The following is a 19,562-nucleotide window of genomic DNA, read 5'->3' as shown; positions in this document are numbered from 1 at the left end:
AATGACAGAAAGCAAACTGGCACATGCCTGAGAGGCAGCTCCCACTCTGTCTGCTCTCACACGGGGTAGAGATTGTTTTGATTCGAGACAGAGTAAAACTAGATTACTTTTGGAAGGGATGGGGATACGGAACTAATGTGTTGACTTTTTTCAAGTATGAACTGTACAAAACTTTTTTTGCACTTATTTATTTACATTATATAACATACTGTTAATGTATGTATGTAGGCCTTTTTCCTGGTAACAGCAGGCAAAGTGAAGACAGAGCCAACCAGCCCTGCTCTTCCTCATGGTTCAGCCCACTCTGGGTCTTAATGACTGTTCTCAAGAGAAAGCACTCTTCTTCATATGTGTGTGTGTGTGTGTGTGCATGTGTGTGCATGTACATGTATATACATGTATATGCATGGGCCTGTTGTGCCAGGGATGGAACTGCTACCATAGAGATTCACAGAGCCTTATCACTTCCATCTTGAGATAGGATCTTGCTAAATTGCCTATGCTGGCTTCTGACTTGAGATCTTTGAGCTGCAGCCCATAAGTAGCTGAAAAGCAGCTGGGTCTGTGTGTGCACAGCCTCTCCTGGCCTAATTCACTTCTAAGTGTTGCTGTGCTGTAGGATCCCAAATGTAAATGGACCCTAGGAAGTTAAGAGAAGCAGCAGGAAGTAGAAAGAGGAGCAGTGGCTTCCTCCTTCAAAGAATCCTCCAGCTTTGAACGAAGAGTGAGGCCCAAGGGCATGTCTGGGATGACCTCCTTCCCCTTGACCTGGTGAGGTGAGCCTCCCCAAAAATGATGCGATAACCCCGGCCTGTTCTCCAGGGAGATTCCAGGTCTGTGCTAAGAGTCAGCATCTGGGCAGCTGGCGAAGAACACCTGCATTTAATTTGGCAGCATCCCTAGGTCAAGGGGTTCTGGGAGCATTCCTAAGCTTGTGACTCTGAGGACTGGGTCAGCTCTGCACTATGGTGTGTGTGTAAGAGACATAAAAACTAACAAGTCATATTACCTTGGAATTGGCCAGATGATCTCTGAAGGACCCTCATGGCCCTATGAATTGTGGGTTGGGATGACCCAGAGGTGGTCACAGGAGTGACATCCAACACCGTTCTGTAGGCACCCTGTTTCCAAAGGAGGGGATGGGATTTGGAATGTTGTGGAATTAGCATCTTGACTTTGCAGTAAGGAAGGTTAAAGAAAAGGTTTCCAGATTGTGTAAGCCCGTCAGTGCCGTGCATCGCTCATCATGCCCACCACAGGCTGTGTGGGACACAGTTCTCCTGTGCTGTTGACTCAGTGTAGCAGCATGACATTGTTTCAAACTCATATCCGTGGAGTTGGGGTCCCCAGCATTTTAAGCACTGCCTCCAAAAACATGGCCATAGTTAGTTCTGGCTCAAGTGTTTTGCAAATAAATGTGTTGGGTATGGGAAGTGAAGGCACCTGCATGTTCTGGCTCTCAGAATGCAGTAGCTGTGCCTGTGCTCTGAGTCAGCATGAACCACAACACTTTTGACGACTCAGCCTGGGAACAAAGCCCCATGCCACCCAGGGCCACCCAGGACCGTGGGAAGGTAGCTGGAGCAGCTTCCATGAAAATAGGATTCTTTTGGGGGCTCAAGAGCCACTGTCTGTAATTCTGTGTGTGTTCATGTTCTTCAGAGAAGCATGAGCTGCTTAGGGGCCTTTTTTAATGGCAGAACTCAAAGACAGGTACTCCAGAGGCAGAGGCAGAAGGATGGCTACAAGTTCCAGGCTAGCTTGAATTACATAGTGAGTTCCATGCCGATCTAGGCTGAAGAGTGAGTACTTGTGTAAGATAAGAGGGGGAGGAGAAGAAAGAAGAGGAAATGGAGGGGGGCAGGGAATTGAGGGTACAGAGGAAGGGGAAAGCCCCTCAGTCTAGAATTCAGCTGGGAGCCTGGATCTTTAACACACACAAGAAAAGGAGAATTGACTGTGGGGCATTTCTTCTTAAAGACGTGAGAGCACAACTGCTCACTTGGGCCCAGAGTGTCCGCAGCCTTGGGTTTGTGTCGAAGCCCTCTTTCATCCCTGGACTCAAACGGTGCATGTCATTAGAGGAAGTCTTTAAGATGAAACAAAAATTAGTCCACCCACTTGAATGTTATGATTTTTGCTTAACTTTACATTTTTCATCGTCTTGAAACCTTTCATGAGCAAAGTGACGTGGAAGCCACAGAATCACAGGTTCAGTCACCATGCAGACACCTCTGTGTATGTGCCCCACCCCCTTCTCTTCCTCTCTCCCTCCCTCCCTCCCTCCCTCCCTCCCTCCCTCCCTCCCTCCCTCCCTCCTTCCCTCCCTCCCTCTATTCCCACCTCTGCTCTTCCCTCTGTCCCACCATCCTTTGTCACACCCTGGTTCCTCCTCACACTCTTTGTAGCCACACAGTCAAGGCTCTTGTTTCATAGTCCCCCAGTGATCCTGTCTCCTCAGGCTGCTGAGGCAGAGCTGAGCTGAGCTCTCAGTCTTGCTAGCTGACAATGGAGCAGTTGGTTTATGAGTTGATTGTATTTTTCCTTCTTTTTTTTTTACATCACATTATGTTCAAGAATGCTTCAATTCGATATTTCACTTTAACTACTATGCTACTTGAAAGAAGTAAAAGAAATTTGTTTTTGTTTTTCCAGTCCCAAAGGAGGAGGCAATTACCTCTGGCAAGCTGGCTATTGAGAATGACCAGTGTCATATGAATTTGTCAGTAATTAGGCAGTGACAACCGTATATGTTAGGCTAAAATTCTAGCTTTGAACAAAAGCTTAAAGATTAAAATGTGCTGAGGAATAATTTGCCAGTTTCTTGTGAGCTGAGGGAAAGCGAGGAGTCCATAAGCCACCACACAATCAGCTCCTAGAAGGTCAGTGGGACACAACCTCTGTGCATTCAGCGTTTGGCAAATGCCTTACTCTGAGTAACTTATACGCAGTAGGCATTTACAGTTCTACAAACCAGGAAAGCCACGATTAATGCAGTATTGGACTCTGAATCTGGTGAGGACTTGCAGCCTCAAAGACACTCTCATTCAAACACAGAGCCCTGTCAGGGCAAGCTCACATAGTAGAGGGCAGAGGGGCTTGCTTAGGTCTCAGTCTCTGTGTGTGTGTGTGTGTGTGTGTGTGTGTGTGTGTGTATGTGTGTGAGAGAGAGACAGAGAGAGAGAGACAGAGAGAGAGACAGGCAGAGAAAGAGAGTCAGAAACAGAAGACAGAGGGGGACCTCTCCCTTTTGTGTGTGCATTGTTGTGAATTAGGGGCCTCCGGCCTCACGAGTGCTTAGGAAGCAAGCACTGTGCCCCTGGCACTTAGCAGTATCCTCAACCATCAAGTCTGTCTTATGAGAATACTAATCCTGTTCATGAAGGTCCAACACCTGATGGCTCAGTCACTTCTCCAAAGCCCCACCCGTTCACGTACCACAGTGGTGTGTGAGTTCTAACTTGAGCTGAGACACCCATGTTCGCCTTTCATAGACTTCCTGGTGGAGGTGGCCACCCTTACATTACCTCTCTGCCCATCTGTGGACTGTGGCAACTCACCGATTCTCCCAAGATGGCAGTCTGTTTCCCTAGGATCCCGCCACACCCGTGAGAACTTGTGCCTCAGAGTGCAGAGTTCGCCAATGGACGAGAGCACTGGGGACCTAGAAACAACTGCCAGAGGATCCAAGCAACACATAGGAGCTTGGGTTTGTTTCAGGTTAGAACAACATCTTGGGTCAGTTTGCAGCTAAAAACTATGGCACAGATCTTAACCATTTTTTCAAGCCTTTATTTATTCAATCCCTTGAGAAATTTTGGAGCTACAGTTTGCTTCACAGGAGTGTAAGCCTGCAATCTCAGCTCTTGGAAGCCTAAGGCAGGGGAGCCACAAGTATGAGGCCAGCTTGGGCTGTATACTGAGACCTTGCTTGAAAAAACAAAACCAAGAAAGAAGACAAAAGGGAAGGGGAGAGGTGTGAGCCATGGAAGTAATCCTGATACTTTAAAAAGCAAGCCAGTCTCTCAGTCTGGCTTTTAAACTCTTGTTCTACTAGCAATTAGCTTGGTACTAAAATACACACTCAGGTTCACTTCCCTTCCAAGAGGCTGGCAGGCAGGCTGAGGCATCCTGAAAGATGGCTAAGAAGAGTAGAGCCTCTGGGCAAGACAGACTGTGGCTCAACTCCTTAAGCAGCACTGCACTTTGACTCTGGCCTAACACTGCCCCTGCTTCCCCCTCCAGTGCCAGTGTCCCTCAGTTAGAAGAAACCTTTAGCTTAGAGCAACTTGGGGATCTGGCAACTGCTGGGATCCTTCCAGAAGCTCTAGTCTAGCTTTTCCTGGGTAAGGGAAGGGGCCCTCTTCTAAAAGCTGTCCTGTTTTAAAAGGGAAAATGTATGAAAACATAAAGCCATAAGGATATTGAAAACAAAAGTACTGTCAGTTAACAACCTAAGTCATCTAGAAGGATGCACATAGGGCTGGTAGGAACCAGAGCTGAGGAGTCGTGGCCCTGAACTACTAGGAGGGGGCAGTGCTGTTGCGCCCACCTCGGCCAGCAAGGAAGACACAACACGGTCGGATTCTTCTCAACAGCCTTTATTGCAGGAATGCCTCGATGCTGCTACGGGCACCCCGGAGACCCAGGGAGGTCTGCTTATATACTCTCAGCCCCCATCCACTCACAGCGGGCCACATCACCTCACCAGGCACTGCAGCTTCAGCCAATTAGGGCAGCAGGGGCATGTCTCCACCAAATATGGACTTGTTTACACTGCCAGCATCATGGTGCACCTGCGAAGCTCTCATGATGGTCGTTGCTTATTTTCAGGTGTATGAGGAAGTCAGGTGCAAGTCATAAGACTTAGCTGCAGTCCCGGGCACCATCTTGGGACTGCTGCCACACCCGCTCCTCACACAGTGCCTTCTGCAGAACACTCCCAGGAGCAGGTAAATGCCAGGTTCACCTCATATGCAAATAAGGGTTTGTGTTTATAGCAATTATAGCATGTCTCATATGCAAATAAGGGTTTGTGTCTACACCAATCACAATCTTTGACTTTTAGCACCCCTCACAGCAGTGCCTCTCTAGGTGCCCCACTTTGTCCCCAGGAAGAATTGGTTACAGTGTCTTAGATCTCACTGGAGATTGTGACCCCCAACATGTCTAGTGCAAACAGAGGCTGCCCGGCTGAGCCAGAGCTGCTGTGCTCAGCGTAGCTATCATGTGGTTTTCTTGAGGGACTGTGTAATGTTCAAGATGGCTGGTGTCAAAACAAGGGAAGCCCAGCTTTTGACTGACAGTCCTTGTTTTCAAGGCAGCTAGGGCAGCAAGGAAGAGGCTGATAGTTATCCATTAGCGCCAGCATAGCCTGACCTCTGACACTTACTTCCAGGAAGGTAACTATCAGGAGTACTAAAGTCATGTCAAGATCTTGTCATTAACTTTAAAATGATGCTTGCCACCTGCCCAGTGCCCCACAGACAGGTGGGTCCATTAATCTATCTGGACACAGATTGGCACCTTGAAAAGCGGGTTCAGGGAGTCCAAGGCTGCTTGAGGATAGGCAGAACCACGGAAGAATGGGGTGCAGAGAAAGCACCAGAGGTCCACCAAGGACCTGTTTCGTGTCCAGCAGGGTATGTGCATGTGAGGAAACTGACCAGGGAACGAACCATCAGGAGCAGGGGCCCACACCTGGCATGCAGAACTAGCCAGTATCATTCCTGTAGCAGATAGAAAACTCAGAATTTATGGGGAGCTGAGAGGACACTCAGGAAAGCCTGGCTAGCCACTTAGTAGGAAGTAACTCCTAGCTGAGCCCCTCTTTTGACCCACCTGGCAAACCACAAAGACACCACCCCAAAGCATCAATGTTTCAGACCTTGTAACTGTATGCCCTTGTAACAGATACCCACCAACATCAGGACTTTCTTAGCAGGACATCAGTGGTGGATCTGTAGGTGCTCTCATTAGCAGAAGGTAACTGTTGGCCCTTTGCTGTGAGGACCAACAGGAGAGTCAAGCTAAGAAAGGAAGAGGAGAGACACATAAGGCATGTGCACAGAAGCACAGGGCCTTGTTCCCAGATAACTAACCATGTATGTGGAAAGTCAACCTGCAGGGGAGACCAGGAGCCTGGACTGTGACCTGCGCGTCATCGCTGGCCATGTGTCTGCCCCTTCATACAACAGCAGAGTCTTCCTGTAATGGAAATCGGAAAAGTGTTAACTGTCCAGCGTTGTCATGGGAAATTTGGCAGCCTCTGATCTGTGTTTTTGTAGAAGCTGATAAGCCTGTTTCTAAAATTGACATGGAAAATAAAGGACCTAAAAATAGCCAAACTCTAAAAAAGAAGAACAAACTGGAGACTAGTGGTAATGTTTTCAGGGTGTGTAGTGAAGTCATAGTGAAGACAACTTGGGGGTGGAGGGGGAGGAGGCAAGTCAGAGCAGCAAGAGACCTGCCTGTGACCACAAAGACTGCAGGTGAGTGAGCAGGTGATGATCTGGCAGATGTCTCTGGAAGGACTGGATGTCAGTACGCAGGAAATCAACACAAAACCACACGTGATCCCCAGGGGGATCATGCCCTGAATGCAAGTTCTAGAGGAAATAAGGTCAGATCTTGAGACCTTGTAGCAGAAAGATTCAGATAGAATTTTCAAACTTGGATGCACATAGAATCAGTTATGCCAGTGTTCAAATCTTATGAGTGTTCTGAGAAGCCACAAGCAAAGGAAGAGATCCTGACACTGGGGAGGTGGAGACAGGAGGATCAGGGTTTAGAGCCAGCCTGGACTGCATAGTAAGATCCGGTTGGAAGGAAGGAGAGAGGGCAAAGGAAGGGAAGAGTGGAGGAAGACAGAGAGATCTACAGGAATCTGCCTGGGTCAAGAGAAGCTTCTCTGGAGCTCACCACCTCCACCCCCACTGCCCTGGGCCTCATCTCAGGCTACTGCCCTGCCTCTGCCCTCTGCACTGGTGGGAACGGAAGGAAGCCCAGCAGAGACTATTCCCACAGACTTCAGTTCCCTGAAATCCACAGAGGAAAGACTGAAAACATGGGAGCTGAGCAACAGCCCTCCCCACACATCTGTCCTGTGACCCACCCTCCAACATTCGTTGCATGGGAAGCATATTGAAGCCTCTTGAGAAAAAGAGAGGCTTGGTCTGCCCTTAGCAGGGTCTGTGTTTATTTACAGCAAGGGAACATTTTGTATTCTCTCTCTCTCTCTCTCTCTCTCTCTCTCTGTGTGTGTGTGTGTGTGTGTGTGTGTGATGGGATGTGGCCCCTTAGAGGAGTGAGAACAGCTTCTGTAGTTCACAAGAAAAGCTGAGAAATGTAGACTTTTAGCAGGAAACTAACAACATGGGGAACACGGGGACTTGGTTGGCTAACTATTTCCCAGAAGTTTTAGCCAATCTTGACAGAAGGGGGTACATAGCCTCTTAACTGTTCTGAGTGGATCATGTATTCCCCTGTAAGATGGAAAAAGTTCAGAGAGAAAGCCAGGAACAGAAACATACAGCAAAGGCTGAAGATCAAGAGGCCAAGGGAGAATTCTATACAGGGAAGAGAGAACTCTAGAGCAGCTGGCTTTCTACGGGGAGTCTGAGCACAAGAGGAGGAGAGGACTACGCCCTGCTGGAAGAAGCCTGGGGATGACCACCAGAGGCTGCCTGTCTGAGGGCAGAGACCAGAGGAAGATCCCAAGAAAGGCCCAGTGGGAAGTGAGTTGCCTCCTAGACAGGGATTTCCAAACTTGAGAGCCAGTGTGCCAGAGTAATGACCATAGCAACCTCCCTTCCTGTGCAGATGGAGTGTGGTGGGAAGTTTGCTCCTGTCTCCAGCTCTTGGAGGCTGCTTTGCCTGCTGGTGAGGCTGTGAGTGTGAGGAGGGAGCTGAGCTGAGCTGAGCTGAGCTGAGCTGAGCTGAGCGTCATCTCCTTGCCACTGAAATAAAGACAGGAAAGAGCTCCAGCCTGTGACCCTGACGAGGGACCAGGGAAGGCGTACAAACCCGCGGCCCAGCGCAGCTTAGCTCACTATGGAGAACCCAAAACACTTAGCACTGCAGGAACTGGGGGGACCTGGAGACCTCTTGTGTCAAAGGTTAAGACTTTGGCTAAGGAAGAAAAACAGCCACATGGAATGGACAACAAAGAGCACAGTTTAGGATCCTAAACCAAGCTAAATAGTACTGAGTATGCAGGTGCTGAGAGAACCCAGAGTGGGCTTGTTAGAAACCAGCAGCATGACTGCCGGCTTTCAAGTCCGGATGTGGGCAGGGACAGCACAGTGCCCAGACAGGCCTGCCCACTCAATGGAATTGTGCCTACAGCTCAGTGGAGAGAATGCCTAGTCATTTCCAGAAGAATGAGAAGGTTTAGGGCTTCAACAGCCTGGAATAGCTCTGGGTGGTTCCATATAAAGAGTCAAGATCATGATGATGTGAACTTGACTGGAAACAGGTTCACACTGACCTCCCAGGGCTGGGGAGCAGCTGAGCAACATCATTTAAGAACTACGCAGGCATTTTCTGTTTTCACATCCTGCCATCCTTGGCATGGTTGTTCATCATGGTCTCAAGGTAGCTGCCACTGCTCCAGGCACCACATACTTATCTCCAAAGGCAGAGAGGAAAGGAAACCTTAAAAACTATTATCCAGGATCTAGTGACTAGTTCATTCATGTCCTAACTGTGAGGCAATTGAGAAGGCACCTGGCAGTGTGAATCCTGGGCTCTCACCACCAGGGGGCAAACTATGGATACAGGTGGCCTAGGCATCTAGAGCTGCTTCCAGGAGCACCACTATCTGCAGCTGTTGACATAGAAAGGAGCCATACTAGACATCCAGGCCCCCAGTTGCATTATGCAAGCTGCAGGTGTTGGCTAGAACATTCTATCATCAGAGCTCTGTGGAGACAAGAGAAACAGATTTGGCTTTTGAGAGATGGCCATCTTCTAAGGGCCTGCTGGAGGAGTGTGAGCCTGCAAGACATGCCTCACAGCCCAGGGCAGAAAGAGTCTCCAGCAGATAGCTAGGCCTGTTGGCACATACCTGTAACCCCAGCACTCAGGAGGTGGTGGCAGGAGGATCTTGTGTTTGAGGCCAGCTTGGACTGCAAAGTAAGTCTCAAAGGGGGAGGGTGTAAGAATGTCAGAGCTGTTGTAACATAGGTGAATGTCAAGAGAGACCCTTTTTTATATAGTGTGGCCATGATAGGGGAGTTACCTTATGCGGAGCCATTTCATTGGATTGATAAGGCGGGAGCTGAACTGAAGAGGCTTTGGGAACTAGAGATAAGAAAGCAACCTCTGCGGACAGAAATATCTTTTCATTTTCCTTGGAAGAAAAGGGGTAGCCTGGAGACTGGTGGGGCCCAGGACATGGCCCAGTGTCTCCAAACCCACTATGCACCCGCGTCTCACTTTCTGTTAGTTAAAAGTAAATGGCTAGGTCTAACTCACTGGAGGATAGGAGACTCCACAAAAGCTTGAACCCCAGGGATGGGGACAGGGTCATGATGGTCATGAGAATCATGAGAAATGCCTGACCCACCTAGCTGGGGAGAGCCGCCTTCTTGTTGTAATGCTCTGGCTGTTCCCTGAGAGAATTTTGTTTAGGGGGTCACAGTTTTCCTGTGTCTTTTTTCAGAGGGACTTTAAGGTCTGGAATTTATTTTGTGTTTGGTTAGTTTGGTTTGTTTTTGCTTGTTTGTTTTTTGGTTTTGTTTGTTTTGTTTTTGAGGCAGGGTCACACTAGTCCAGGGTGGCATTGAACTCTCCACCCTTGTGCCTCGGTTTCCCTGGTGCTGGATATATGGGAGTATGCTACCTCCCTTAGCTTCGCTTCTGTCTTATTTTGTTGTATGTTCTGGATTCTGTCACTTTGATGCAGTTTGGAAAGCATGAGACCGCAGGAAAACAATCATTATTTCACAGTTGAAAATCACTAAGCTAACAGTTTCTTTGGGTGTATAAGGAAAAGGCTTGTTTTTATGATTCTTCACTGACTTGCGTAGGGGTGAAAGGTTGTGATTCATTTAGCTGGTTCAGGAAACGGGGGTGAGGCTGCTGGCACATCTGTGTGATTTGGGACTCCTTGAATTTTGTCGGCAGTTTTTAAATTTGAAATAATACCAAAATTTAAGTTGTGAAAACATTCTTAAGCATTCTGGAAAACCTACTTAAAAGAGAATTGTAGATGGGATGCACGTTTACAGTCCATGAGAGCCTCACCGTCTGTGGAGCATCCTCGGGTGGTCCTTGCACTTTTGCTTCTTAGCGTAGAACATTGCCCTGAGAGCATGTGCAATCCCCGCCACCATGGCTCTCCTCCACTGAAGCTTCCACCCTAGGAAGTGGGACGTGGACAAATCGGAGAGGCGAACTTTCTCAGCCACCTGTGGAAGGAAGGGAGGCGCTGAGCAAAGGCAGCTGAAACTGATGAGACGTCCTCTTCAGTCCCCATTGACTCTCTTCTGACTCTGGATTACAGTTCAGGAGTGAGAAGGTCATCAGCTTGGTGGCAGGCACCCTGGGAGAAGGACACAGAGTGTGACCCGGGAGAGCGCAGTGTGCCTGGCCTGGGCTCAGGCACTGTTCTCAGGGAGCAGTTGGGGTCAGTGGCTTCTGCGTAGACAAAGAACTCAGGGGGCCCTGGAGCTGGGCTGCAGCTGCTGGTCCAGGAGAAAATCCAGAGGCCCAAAGTGTTCTGCATATGGCCCTGCCCTGAGTTTCCCCAGCTGGAGGACCAAGGGGAAGGCACAGAGTACTGGGAGAAGAGATGCAGGAGGGAGCTGGGGTACATTCCAGCTGTGTCTGTGGTGCGTGGACTCTGAGGGGCCTTCAGAATTCTCAGGGACTGTAAGTTTCTCACAGCTCCTGTTAAAATATCACCATGTATCTGTGGAATCCTACTTCTCTGAGGATGAGACCCATCCCTGAAAACTGAGATTCCAGGGAGTCCGGCAGAAGTCCCTGCTCCTGTGTATTTTATATGTGTCTTTTGTACCCTGTGAGGGCTGTTTGGAAGGAGGTCCTCTCAGGGTGCTGAGGCTTGGGGTCTGAGTCACACTGATGGGATTTTGTCCCCTTTCTTTCTGGATCATGTTTTGCTATGTGATCGGCCACTACTTCCTGCCTGCCTGGACCACTGGGCTGTGTGAGCCAAGGACACAGGTACTGATGCCCATTCCTTTAGAAGAGAAGTATGTTTCCTTCAGTCGCTCACCAGGCACGGCTCTCTTCCCTTCTGTCACACCTTTGAATTGAGGCTGTGTAAGAAGGTCCACACATCCATGTGCTCTGCCGCATACTAATCTGGGATACTTAGTTCAAAAGGAAAAAAAAAAAGACTCCCAGAATTTGGTTGTGTGGCCTGCAACTGTCTGACCCCAAATGACTCTGAGAAATAGTTTCATTTCATTTCCTAAGGACATGTAAGTTGAGTCTTCCATGGGCTTTGCTCAGTGACAGAATCACTCTGCAAAACCTGGCTGTGTGTTCCTGAAGCACTTCATCCATGTCCTCATTTCAGATGGCTTTCAGGTCATTGCAGGCAACAGCTGCATCTTTACCAGGAGTCCCATGCTGGGTAACAACCAGCCTGCCTCCTCCTGTTCTGTCTGCTGGTTTAGGCTCCACAGCAGAACATAGAAATAATGTTAGGAGAAGGACAGGTTATTTGAAGGTGCATTTAGTCCAGTAGCTATTATACGGATCAGTTCATCTATCTGAAAAGCGACCTGGACGCTGTGGCTTCTGCCTGGAAACTTTTCCATGCAGTCCAGTGAATCTTGACCACACTGGCCTTGATGACAACATTGACTTAACCCAAAGTATGAAAGTAATCTCTTTGTCAAAGAGCAGATCTTCACATGAGATAGCACATGAGATCTTCACACAAGATAGCTGTCTTCACATGAGAGAGGTGCCGTCCTGGAATGTTCCAGCTTTACAAAGCATGGGGTTGAAACAGAGAAGCCGCTGCTATCAGACTGCTATCAGTTCAGAGGCATCTCTATCCTTAAAAGCAGTGAGAAGAGGCCAGTGAACTTGGCATCAGGACCATTTTTGGAAATGGTCAGACAGACTCCATCTCACCCCACTCAGGGTGGCTGTCATCAAGAAGACAACAAGCACAGGCCAGGATTGGGGAGTATGGCTCTTACAGTACACTTGAAGGAATGCTCAGTAGTATGGCTACTATGAAATCAGCATTAAGGTACCTTAAAAGACTAAAATTAGATACCATTCCTAAACATACACCTCAAGAAATCAGTCAGCATACAGTAGACACACCTGCACAGCCACGCATACACCAGTCAGGTAATGGGAGCTAATAGGAAGAGATAAAGAAAATGTCACACACACACACACACACACACACACACACACGAGAGAGAGAGAGAGAGAGAGAGAGAGAGAGAGAGAGAGAGAGAGATGGAGAGACGGAGAGACGGAGAGACGGAGAGACGGAGAGACAGAGTGACAGAGAGAAACAGAGAGAGACAGAGAGAAAGACAGAGGCAGAAGATAGAGGGGGGGCAATATTTAATTCTATACTATCATTTGCAGGATAATATAGAATTAAAAGTCATATTAAGCCGGGTGGTGGTGGCGCATGCTTTTAATCCCAGCACTTGGGAGGCAGAGGCAAGTGGATTTCTGAGTTTGAGGCCAGCCTGGTCTACAGAGTGAGTTCCAGGATAGCCAGGACTGTACAGAGAAACCCTGTCTTGAAAACAAACAAACAAACAAAACCCTCATATTAACCAATCAGACACAGAAAGAAAGGTGCACATTTCTCTTGAAAGTAGAGTCCAGCTTCTAAAAGCAATCAGGAAAATAGGAGAGGTACTGGGGGCTTCTGTCTGGACCAGAAAGTTTAGAGTCTTGGGAGCATCTTCAAGACCTGAAGACAGACTGACTGCATCCAGAGGAACAGTAGCAGTGCAGCTCAGTTACCTGCAGGAGAGCAGTGGGCTCTGTGAGCAACACAGTCCAGTTAGTGTTTGGGGCTTGTGGGGGTTTGAATAGGTTTGGCCCTCGTAGACTCGTGTGTGTGAATGCTTGGCCATAGGGAGTGCACTATGAGGAGGTGTGGCCTTGTTAGAGGAAGTGTGTCACTGTGAGGCTGGCTTTGAGGTCTCCTATGCTCAAGCTTTGCCCAGTGTGACAGTCCCCTCCTTACTGCCTGTGGATCAAGATGTAGAACTCTCAGCTTCTCCTCCAGCACCAAGTCTACCTGAACGCTGCCATGCTTTCCACAACAATGATAATGGACTGAACCTCTGAAACTGTGAGTCAGCCCCAATGAAATGTTTTCCTTCTAAGAGTTGCCGAGGTCATAGTGTCTCTTCATTAGCCCCAACTAAAACAGGGTTTCTTTTTATGGGTCCAGGAGAAGAGGAGGAATTGGTTGCTAAGGGGTGTATATGGGTGGGTCTCTTGTTTTGATTGACAGGCTTGTATTATGCAAGCTTTTGCTCGGTAAGCATGTCCTTCCCCATGATGCATCTGATTTTAATCATATGAACATCCAATCTTATGCACAGGCATAAAATATTAAATGGGGAGCAGGCTTTCCCAAAAAGTGTACTCAGAGGACACAGTTTGTCTTATTGCAAAGACACCCCAAATCAATCAACACCCCCCCACACACACACACTTGCCTCTCTTATGGCCAGGTAGGATCCTCTGAACACATTTGAATGGAAGTTGACCACAAAGGGCACTTACTAAAGGTTGCTAGGGAAGGGGGGAGTGTCTGCTGTTGGAGCTGTCCGAGGAGGTAAAATGGCAGGGACGAATGTGGTCAAAGTACCGTGTGTGAAAAGCTAAGATGAAACCATTACTTAATTAAATGACAAAGATCAGGAAGGATGACTGGCTTCTCACTGTGGTGACTGCAGAGACCTGTGACACACAGCTCATCAGAATTTGGTGATCCTGGCGTCACCTAAGCTCACTGTGCATTTGTGGCATAAGAAACATCAGGCCACTCCTGTTTGCCTTAGGTGGACAAAGTGGTCTGTGATATCTGATGTAGAATAGTAAACTAGCCTCCTATCTCAGAGGGAATCATGGGAGCCACTGGGACATGGTTAGGAGGGATAAGCCCAGACAGCTGCCCCGCCACCTCTCCGAGCCACACTTGAGGCCTGTAGGCATCCAGGTAACAGGCCTGGTGGCTGGCATGATGAGCCCGTAACTCATTGCAAACAAGCTGTGGTTTTGATTCCAAGTGGCCTCTTGGGAGGAACTTACTGCTGTCTGACCAGCCTGCAAGTCAGGTGCCAGGCACAGAGCTCTACCCCTTCACTCCAACCTCATGTCTGTTTTGGGGGTGCAGAGCCTGTAAAGAGGTCATTTTCTCCTCAAGGTCCTCTGCCTTCATGTACAAGCTCATTTTCTTGCACCCCACTCCTCTAAGAAAGGGGAGCCTCTAAGGCAGGTTGTGTTTAGAAGCTGGAAGTCAAAGCCTACCCAGTGGTAGCTGTCCCAGTGCATCCTGGGCCTTGACTTGGCCCACCATGTCTAGGTGGTTCCAAAATGTGGTGACCAGATTCAGCAATCGGTTAAATTTGCTCTCCTTGTCTTTCACATCTGGATAATTCATTCCACCTCTGCTCTCTGACACGCTCTGGAGGTTGTATCTGTTGTGAGGTTCTGCTTCCCAGAGTCTTGGCCTCTGGCATCAGAGCCGCTCTGTCCAGCCGCGTCCAGGAACCTTCTTTGTGAGGGTTCAGGTGGCTGAGCAACTGCTAACTTACTTTCCCATCCTTTTGCATCTGACTTTAGAAGCCTGGGTTGGGGCTATAGCTTAGCAGAAGAGCATTTGTCTGTTAGAGGCAAAGCCCTGGATCTGGTCACAGCACATCAATAGATCTGAAACTCAGTAGGCCACCCCATATGTCATCAAGTCCTCATGGGACCGACAGTGTCCAAGGAGCTCTGAGTCTCCAAGCACAGTGAACCTAGCACATTTTGTGACATGTTTAGGAGACAAATGCACAGCACTGTGGTCCTTGTAAGGGATGGTTGATCATGGTGCATATTTAAGAACAGCCTAGGTGGCTCTGACTGAATCCTGAGAGCCAGGCAGCACTGGACACATCTCTCATGGTCTTCATGTCTAGCTGCATTCCCTCAAACCAGTGGCTTAACTAGCCACTCCCCCATCTCTGAGAAAGTAACATTCATGGGGATGCTGTAGTGGCAGGGCAGGCAGAGGAGGCAGGGCAGACAGAGCAGGTCCCCTGGCTTTTCCTGTTACCTCCTCCATCAGAGGAGGCTTTCTACCTCAGTGCAGGCTAGAACCACCTAGGGAGCTTGCGAAAGTCCACTGTCTGGGCTACACCCCAGACCAGTTAAACCAGGACTGAGGTGAGCGGTGAGTGAGTATGAACTGGGATCACTCTATCCCGCTCCTGGAAAGCCTCAGGGAACCAGATGCAGTGCAACTAAACAAACCACCTTGAGACATCCTTCAGGGTCCCCGGACACCAGATAACCAGTTCCATCTAGCACAGGACTCTGCTCCAAAGGAACAGAGGCCACGAGGCTATCAGCGTGCTTCTCTCATAAGGACACTGAGCTGGCCACCTGGGGTTGATCAGTCAGATTCCTTCAGAATGTGATTGTTGGGGTCAGAGTGTTGGCATAGATGCTGAGAGATTTAAAGCTGGGCAACCTCTGTGTCTAGGAAGCAAGTTTCCAATGCTCCTGACAGAAGGTCCTGATGCTCTGAGGGTAGGCTTAGGGAGAGTCTGCTATGAGTGATGGAGGCCAAAGGAGCTGAGGCCACAGGATTCACCATAACCACCCCAGGTCTGGGAAGCGTGAAGTCTCAGCTCCTTCTGTATTCCCCACAGGGAAAGAGGGGCCCAGCTACGGGAAGCCAACTGCACTTTTAAAGGACTATTTGGAGCATGAGTCACAAGTTTAAAAACAAATTCCATTCTCTCTTCACTCAGCTGCTATTTTATAGGGAAAGGTCAGCTCTATTATCTTTTCCTGCCTGATGTTTATGCAGGTTTTAATTTCAGAGTCTCCAGAGCCCAGTTGATGTTTAAAGGGGTGGCTCTGCTCCTCCTCCCCCCAGACTCTAGGTCAGAGTTGCTGAAGAGAAACTGGAGAGCCGGTAACCCTGGGATACCCTTCAGCTAGGACCACCCAACTCAATTAGGAATCTCCAATGAGGGAGAACGTCCTGAAGGACCATCCATAGAGCGAGGCAAAAGTCACAATGGAGTGACCTTGGCTCAGCTGGCTGGGCCACTTAGCTCCGTTGCTCATGGACCTGCTCTAGGGCAGGCAAAGGTCAGACAGCCATGGTACCTGACATCCTCCTATCCTGCCACAGCAGAGCAACATGGCCCTGAGACCTCAGACACCACTAGTACCTTAGGGCTATCCTGAGCCAGGCAGGCTTCAGGAGAGCCCGAGCTGACCTTGAAAAAAGAAGTGACATTGAGGGATACCCCCACGGGTACAGCAATTACAAGGTCAAATAGGGACAATGGCCACTTAGGGCACGGTCATTCTGGGAAGAAATCCCATTCACCTTGGACTCCATCCCAGAGGAAGCTTCTTCTAGAAGAGCTGTGGACTCCTGCATGTCCCGTGACTGTTTGTCTGGTTGGTCATCTGCACCATGAAGCTCCCAGTGTCGATGCATAGACACAAGGAGCAGCTTGCACCTCACAAGACTCTTGGAAGCTACCCAGTTCTCTCCCTGCCTGAAACGCCAGGGTCTGCCTAGATTCAACACTTCTCTAAGTCAAGTTCTCTCCCAGTTCTCTCCCTGCCTGAAACGCCAGGGTCTGCCTAGATTCAACACTTCTCTAAGTCAAGTTCTCTCCCAGTTCTCTCCCTGCCTGAAACGCCAGGGTCTGCCTAGATTCAACACTTCTCTAAGTCAAGTTCTCTCCCAGTTCTCTCCCTGCCTGAAACGCCAGGGTCTGCCTAGATTCAACACTTCTCTAAGTCAAGTTCTCTCCCAGTTCTCTCCCTGCCTGAAACGCCAGGGTCTGCCTAGATTCAACACTTCTCTAAGTCAAGTCTTATTTCCGTGTTACTTGTCAATCAGGAGATAGATGCTTATACCCGACCATTCATGCTTTTAGTCATAAAGAGAGTCTAAAAGTTTCATAGTTGTTCAGGGATGTCAGCTGTCAAGGTTGTGGTGAATTGGAGCTGCAGTGTTTGAGTTTCCTTGACTGGGGCAGTTTCACAGCAGTAGCCAACAGGCCTTATGGGCTGTGACAGACGAGGGTCTTACCTCAGGGAAGGTGTGACCAATGCTGGGGCTTGTTTCTGCAGGTTTGTGGACTAAGTCAAACCAACTGCACCATTCTGCTGGGGACACATCATAGCTGTGGGGCCCTGGCAGGGATGGCCCTGGGCCAGCCTCAACTCTGGTGTCTACCTAGTGGCCCAGGCCCTTGCACAAAAATATTTCCTGATCTGGCCAACTGGTCACCCCATTCTACCTTCCCCTGCATAGATGTAGAATGGGGCTAGACTCCACAGCCACCCCTGAGTCACATGGAGGAAAACAGAGCTGGCTCTGAGGAACAGTAGGCTGAGATGCCTTACACCTCATAGATTGTCAAAGCAGAGACGGGGTCCTGTTCATGGCCTTGGAAGAGGCCTTTCTACCTGTGTGACACACAGGTCCTGAGGGGGACAACCTGGTACATGCAGGCTAGCACTGTTTGTTTTTCATAGGTGAATGGTCATTATTGGAAACCCCTGCTTTAAGCTACATTCCAGATTATGTATTCAGAAGAAGCCATGCTCTCCAGTGCCACTGGGAGACATGCCTGGGATCTGTAGGACAGGGGAGGGAGGGACACTGGGAGCTTTCTCCAGCTCTTCCCAGGTAGGTCCCAAGGTGTTCCCCAGGGAGGATATGGGGTATGTGGGTGGCAGCACTGTCTGTGGGGCAGCAACTGAGGAAGGTGGTAGACACATCTCTGCATAGATGTGCTGCCTAGGTTCACAAGGCCAAATTTTCTAGTCACTCACCTCATAGGGACATAGTAAAGACTTGGTCTTACTTTGGTGTCCTGTCTTTTCTGGGGTCCTGTCCTCCCATTCCATCCAGGGAAAAGCCAGAGGCTCATCAGGCCCCTGTATTCTGGGCTCACAGCAGCATTTCTACCTATAAAAATCATTCTTTCTAAGCAGGTAAGGAACACAGGAAGTAAGCTTTGGGCAGTGGCCTAGGGGCAATCTCCTTCCTGGGGTTCCCGACCTCTGCCTGGTGTCTGCAGAACGGAGCCTCTGCTGTGCCAGTACCACCCGTAGACTCTCGGGATTCACCTGATATTCTGTATTCCCTCAACAGCAAATGAAGCTGGTGGCAGAAAACCTGAAGGAGGAGTACCAGGAAGATGGGAAGGAAGCTACCTGAGCTGCACCATGCTGGCCGTCCTGTGCCCAGTGCTGAGGGACACCTGCATCACACCTGCACAGGGAGGGGACAGCAGCCTGAACTTAGCCCAGATGCTGGGCTGTGTGAAGTGGCTGAGATGCAGCAGGCAACCAAGGTCTAGCTCTGTGGGAAAAGTGGCTGAGGCTCTCTCTCAGTATCTCTTTCCCTGGTGCCTCTCACCCGGACCCTCCCAGGGCCGCACACACCCTCCAGCTGTTTCATCACTTTGCTCAGGAGCCTCAGCTGCCCTTGAACTTTATCCCTAAAGAGTCACCAGCTTTCCACATGACATTCACAGTAGGTGCCAGTCACTTCTAACCCCAGGGGCCCTATTATGGGGTGGTGGCTTAGTGTCTGTGCCCATTATACCCATGGTGGGAGCCATGCTGAGGCAGCAGTGGCAGTGGTGGTCGGGGAGTGGGGGCACACCTGAATCTCCTCCTTGCTTCTGTATGGTGTTGACACTTTGCAACTGAGCTATTAAAGGCAGCCCTTGGCTCTGACTCCTGCTTCTCCAAGACTTGGCAAATGTTTCAGCTGTCCCACCCCCACCCTCCAGGTGAGGTTGTGACATACGCAGCAATGAGATGGGGATCAGGAGTGAAGTGAACCCCAAAGCTTACAGCCAGGCCAGGTTCTTCAGGGACACTGATGCTCTGACACCTCAGGGGGCCCAGTATGGGCTGTAACCTGCAACAGAATGGTGTATGGCCAGCGGTGCTGTCTGCCTCCCTAGCTGAACCTACAGTGTATGCTGATTTGCAGGTATGACAGCTCGCCCAAGAAGCCAGCTCTAAAAAGATGGAAGCTGATGCCCTTGCTGGACCCTGTAAGCCATCCTGACAGCTATTTAGATGGCAGGCTCTAGGTTCATCCTCCTTAGCAGGAGGTTGGGTAGCCTGCTCCATGCAGCTCAGTGGTTCACTCCTGATTGCCCACTTTACCCAGAGAAGAGGCCACAGCTGGCCCAGTATCACTTGTTTTTAGAAGCTCTGACCCTGAACTTTGTCCTCACCCTTACTTGGGAGGACGTACTGCAAGGCATGATTACACAGTAGTTGTTGGCTTCCTAATGGAACTTTCTAGATCAGGTTTATGTTTTAAAGAG

General features: G+C 49.4%; 1 protein-coding gene across 1 annotated transcript in view; it reads left to right on the top strand.

Moving 5' to 3' along the window:
• Positions 1–18,957, top strand: part of Ano10 (anoctamin 10) — a 173,635-nt gene extending 154,678 nt beyond the window's left edge. The window contains exon 13 of the mRNA XM_021172147.2: positions 18,368–18,957. Coding sequence (XP_021027806.1) covers positions 18,368–18,433 — 66 coding nt within the window. The 3' untranslated portion in view covers positions 18,434–18,957. The remainder of the gene's footprint in view (positions 1–18,367) is intronic.
• Positions 18,958–19,562: the final 605 nt, after the last annotated feature.

The sequence above is a fragment of the Mus caroli genome, unplaced genomic scaffold (assembly GCF_978045245.1).
Source record: "Mus caroli unplaced genomic scaffold, Mus_caroli_1 scaffold_11, whole genome shotgun sequence".
Classification (NCBI taxonomy): Eukaryota; Metazoa; Chordata; class Mammalia; order Rodentia; family Muridae; genus Mus; species Mus caroli.
This window is presented reverse-complemented; position numbering and strand designations above follow the sequence as displayed.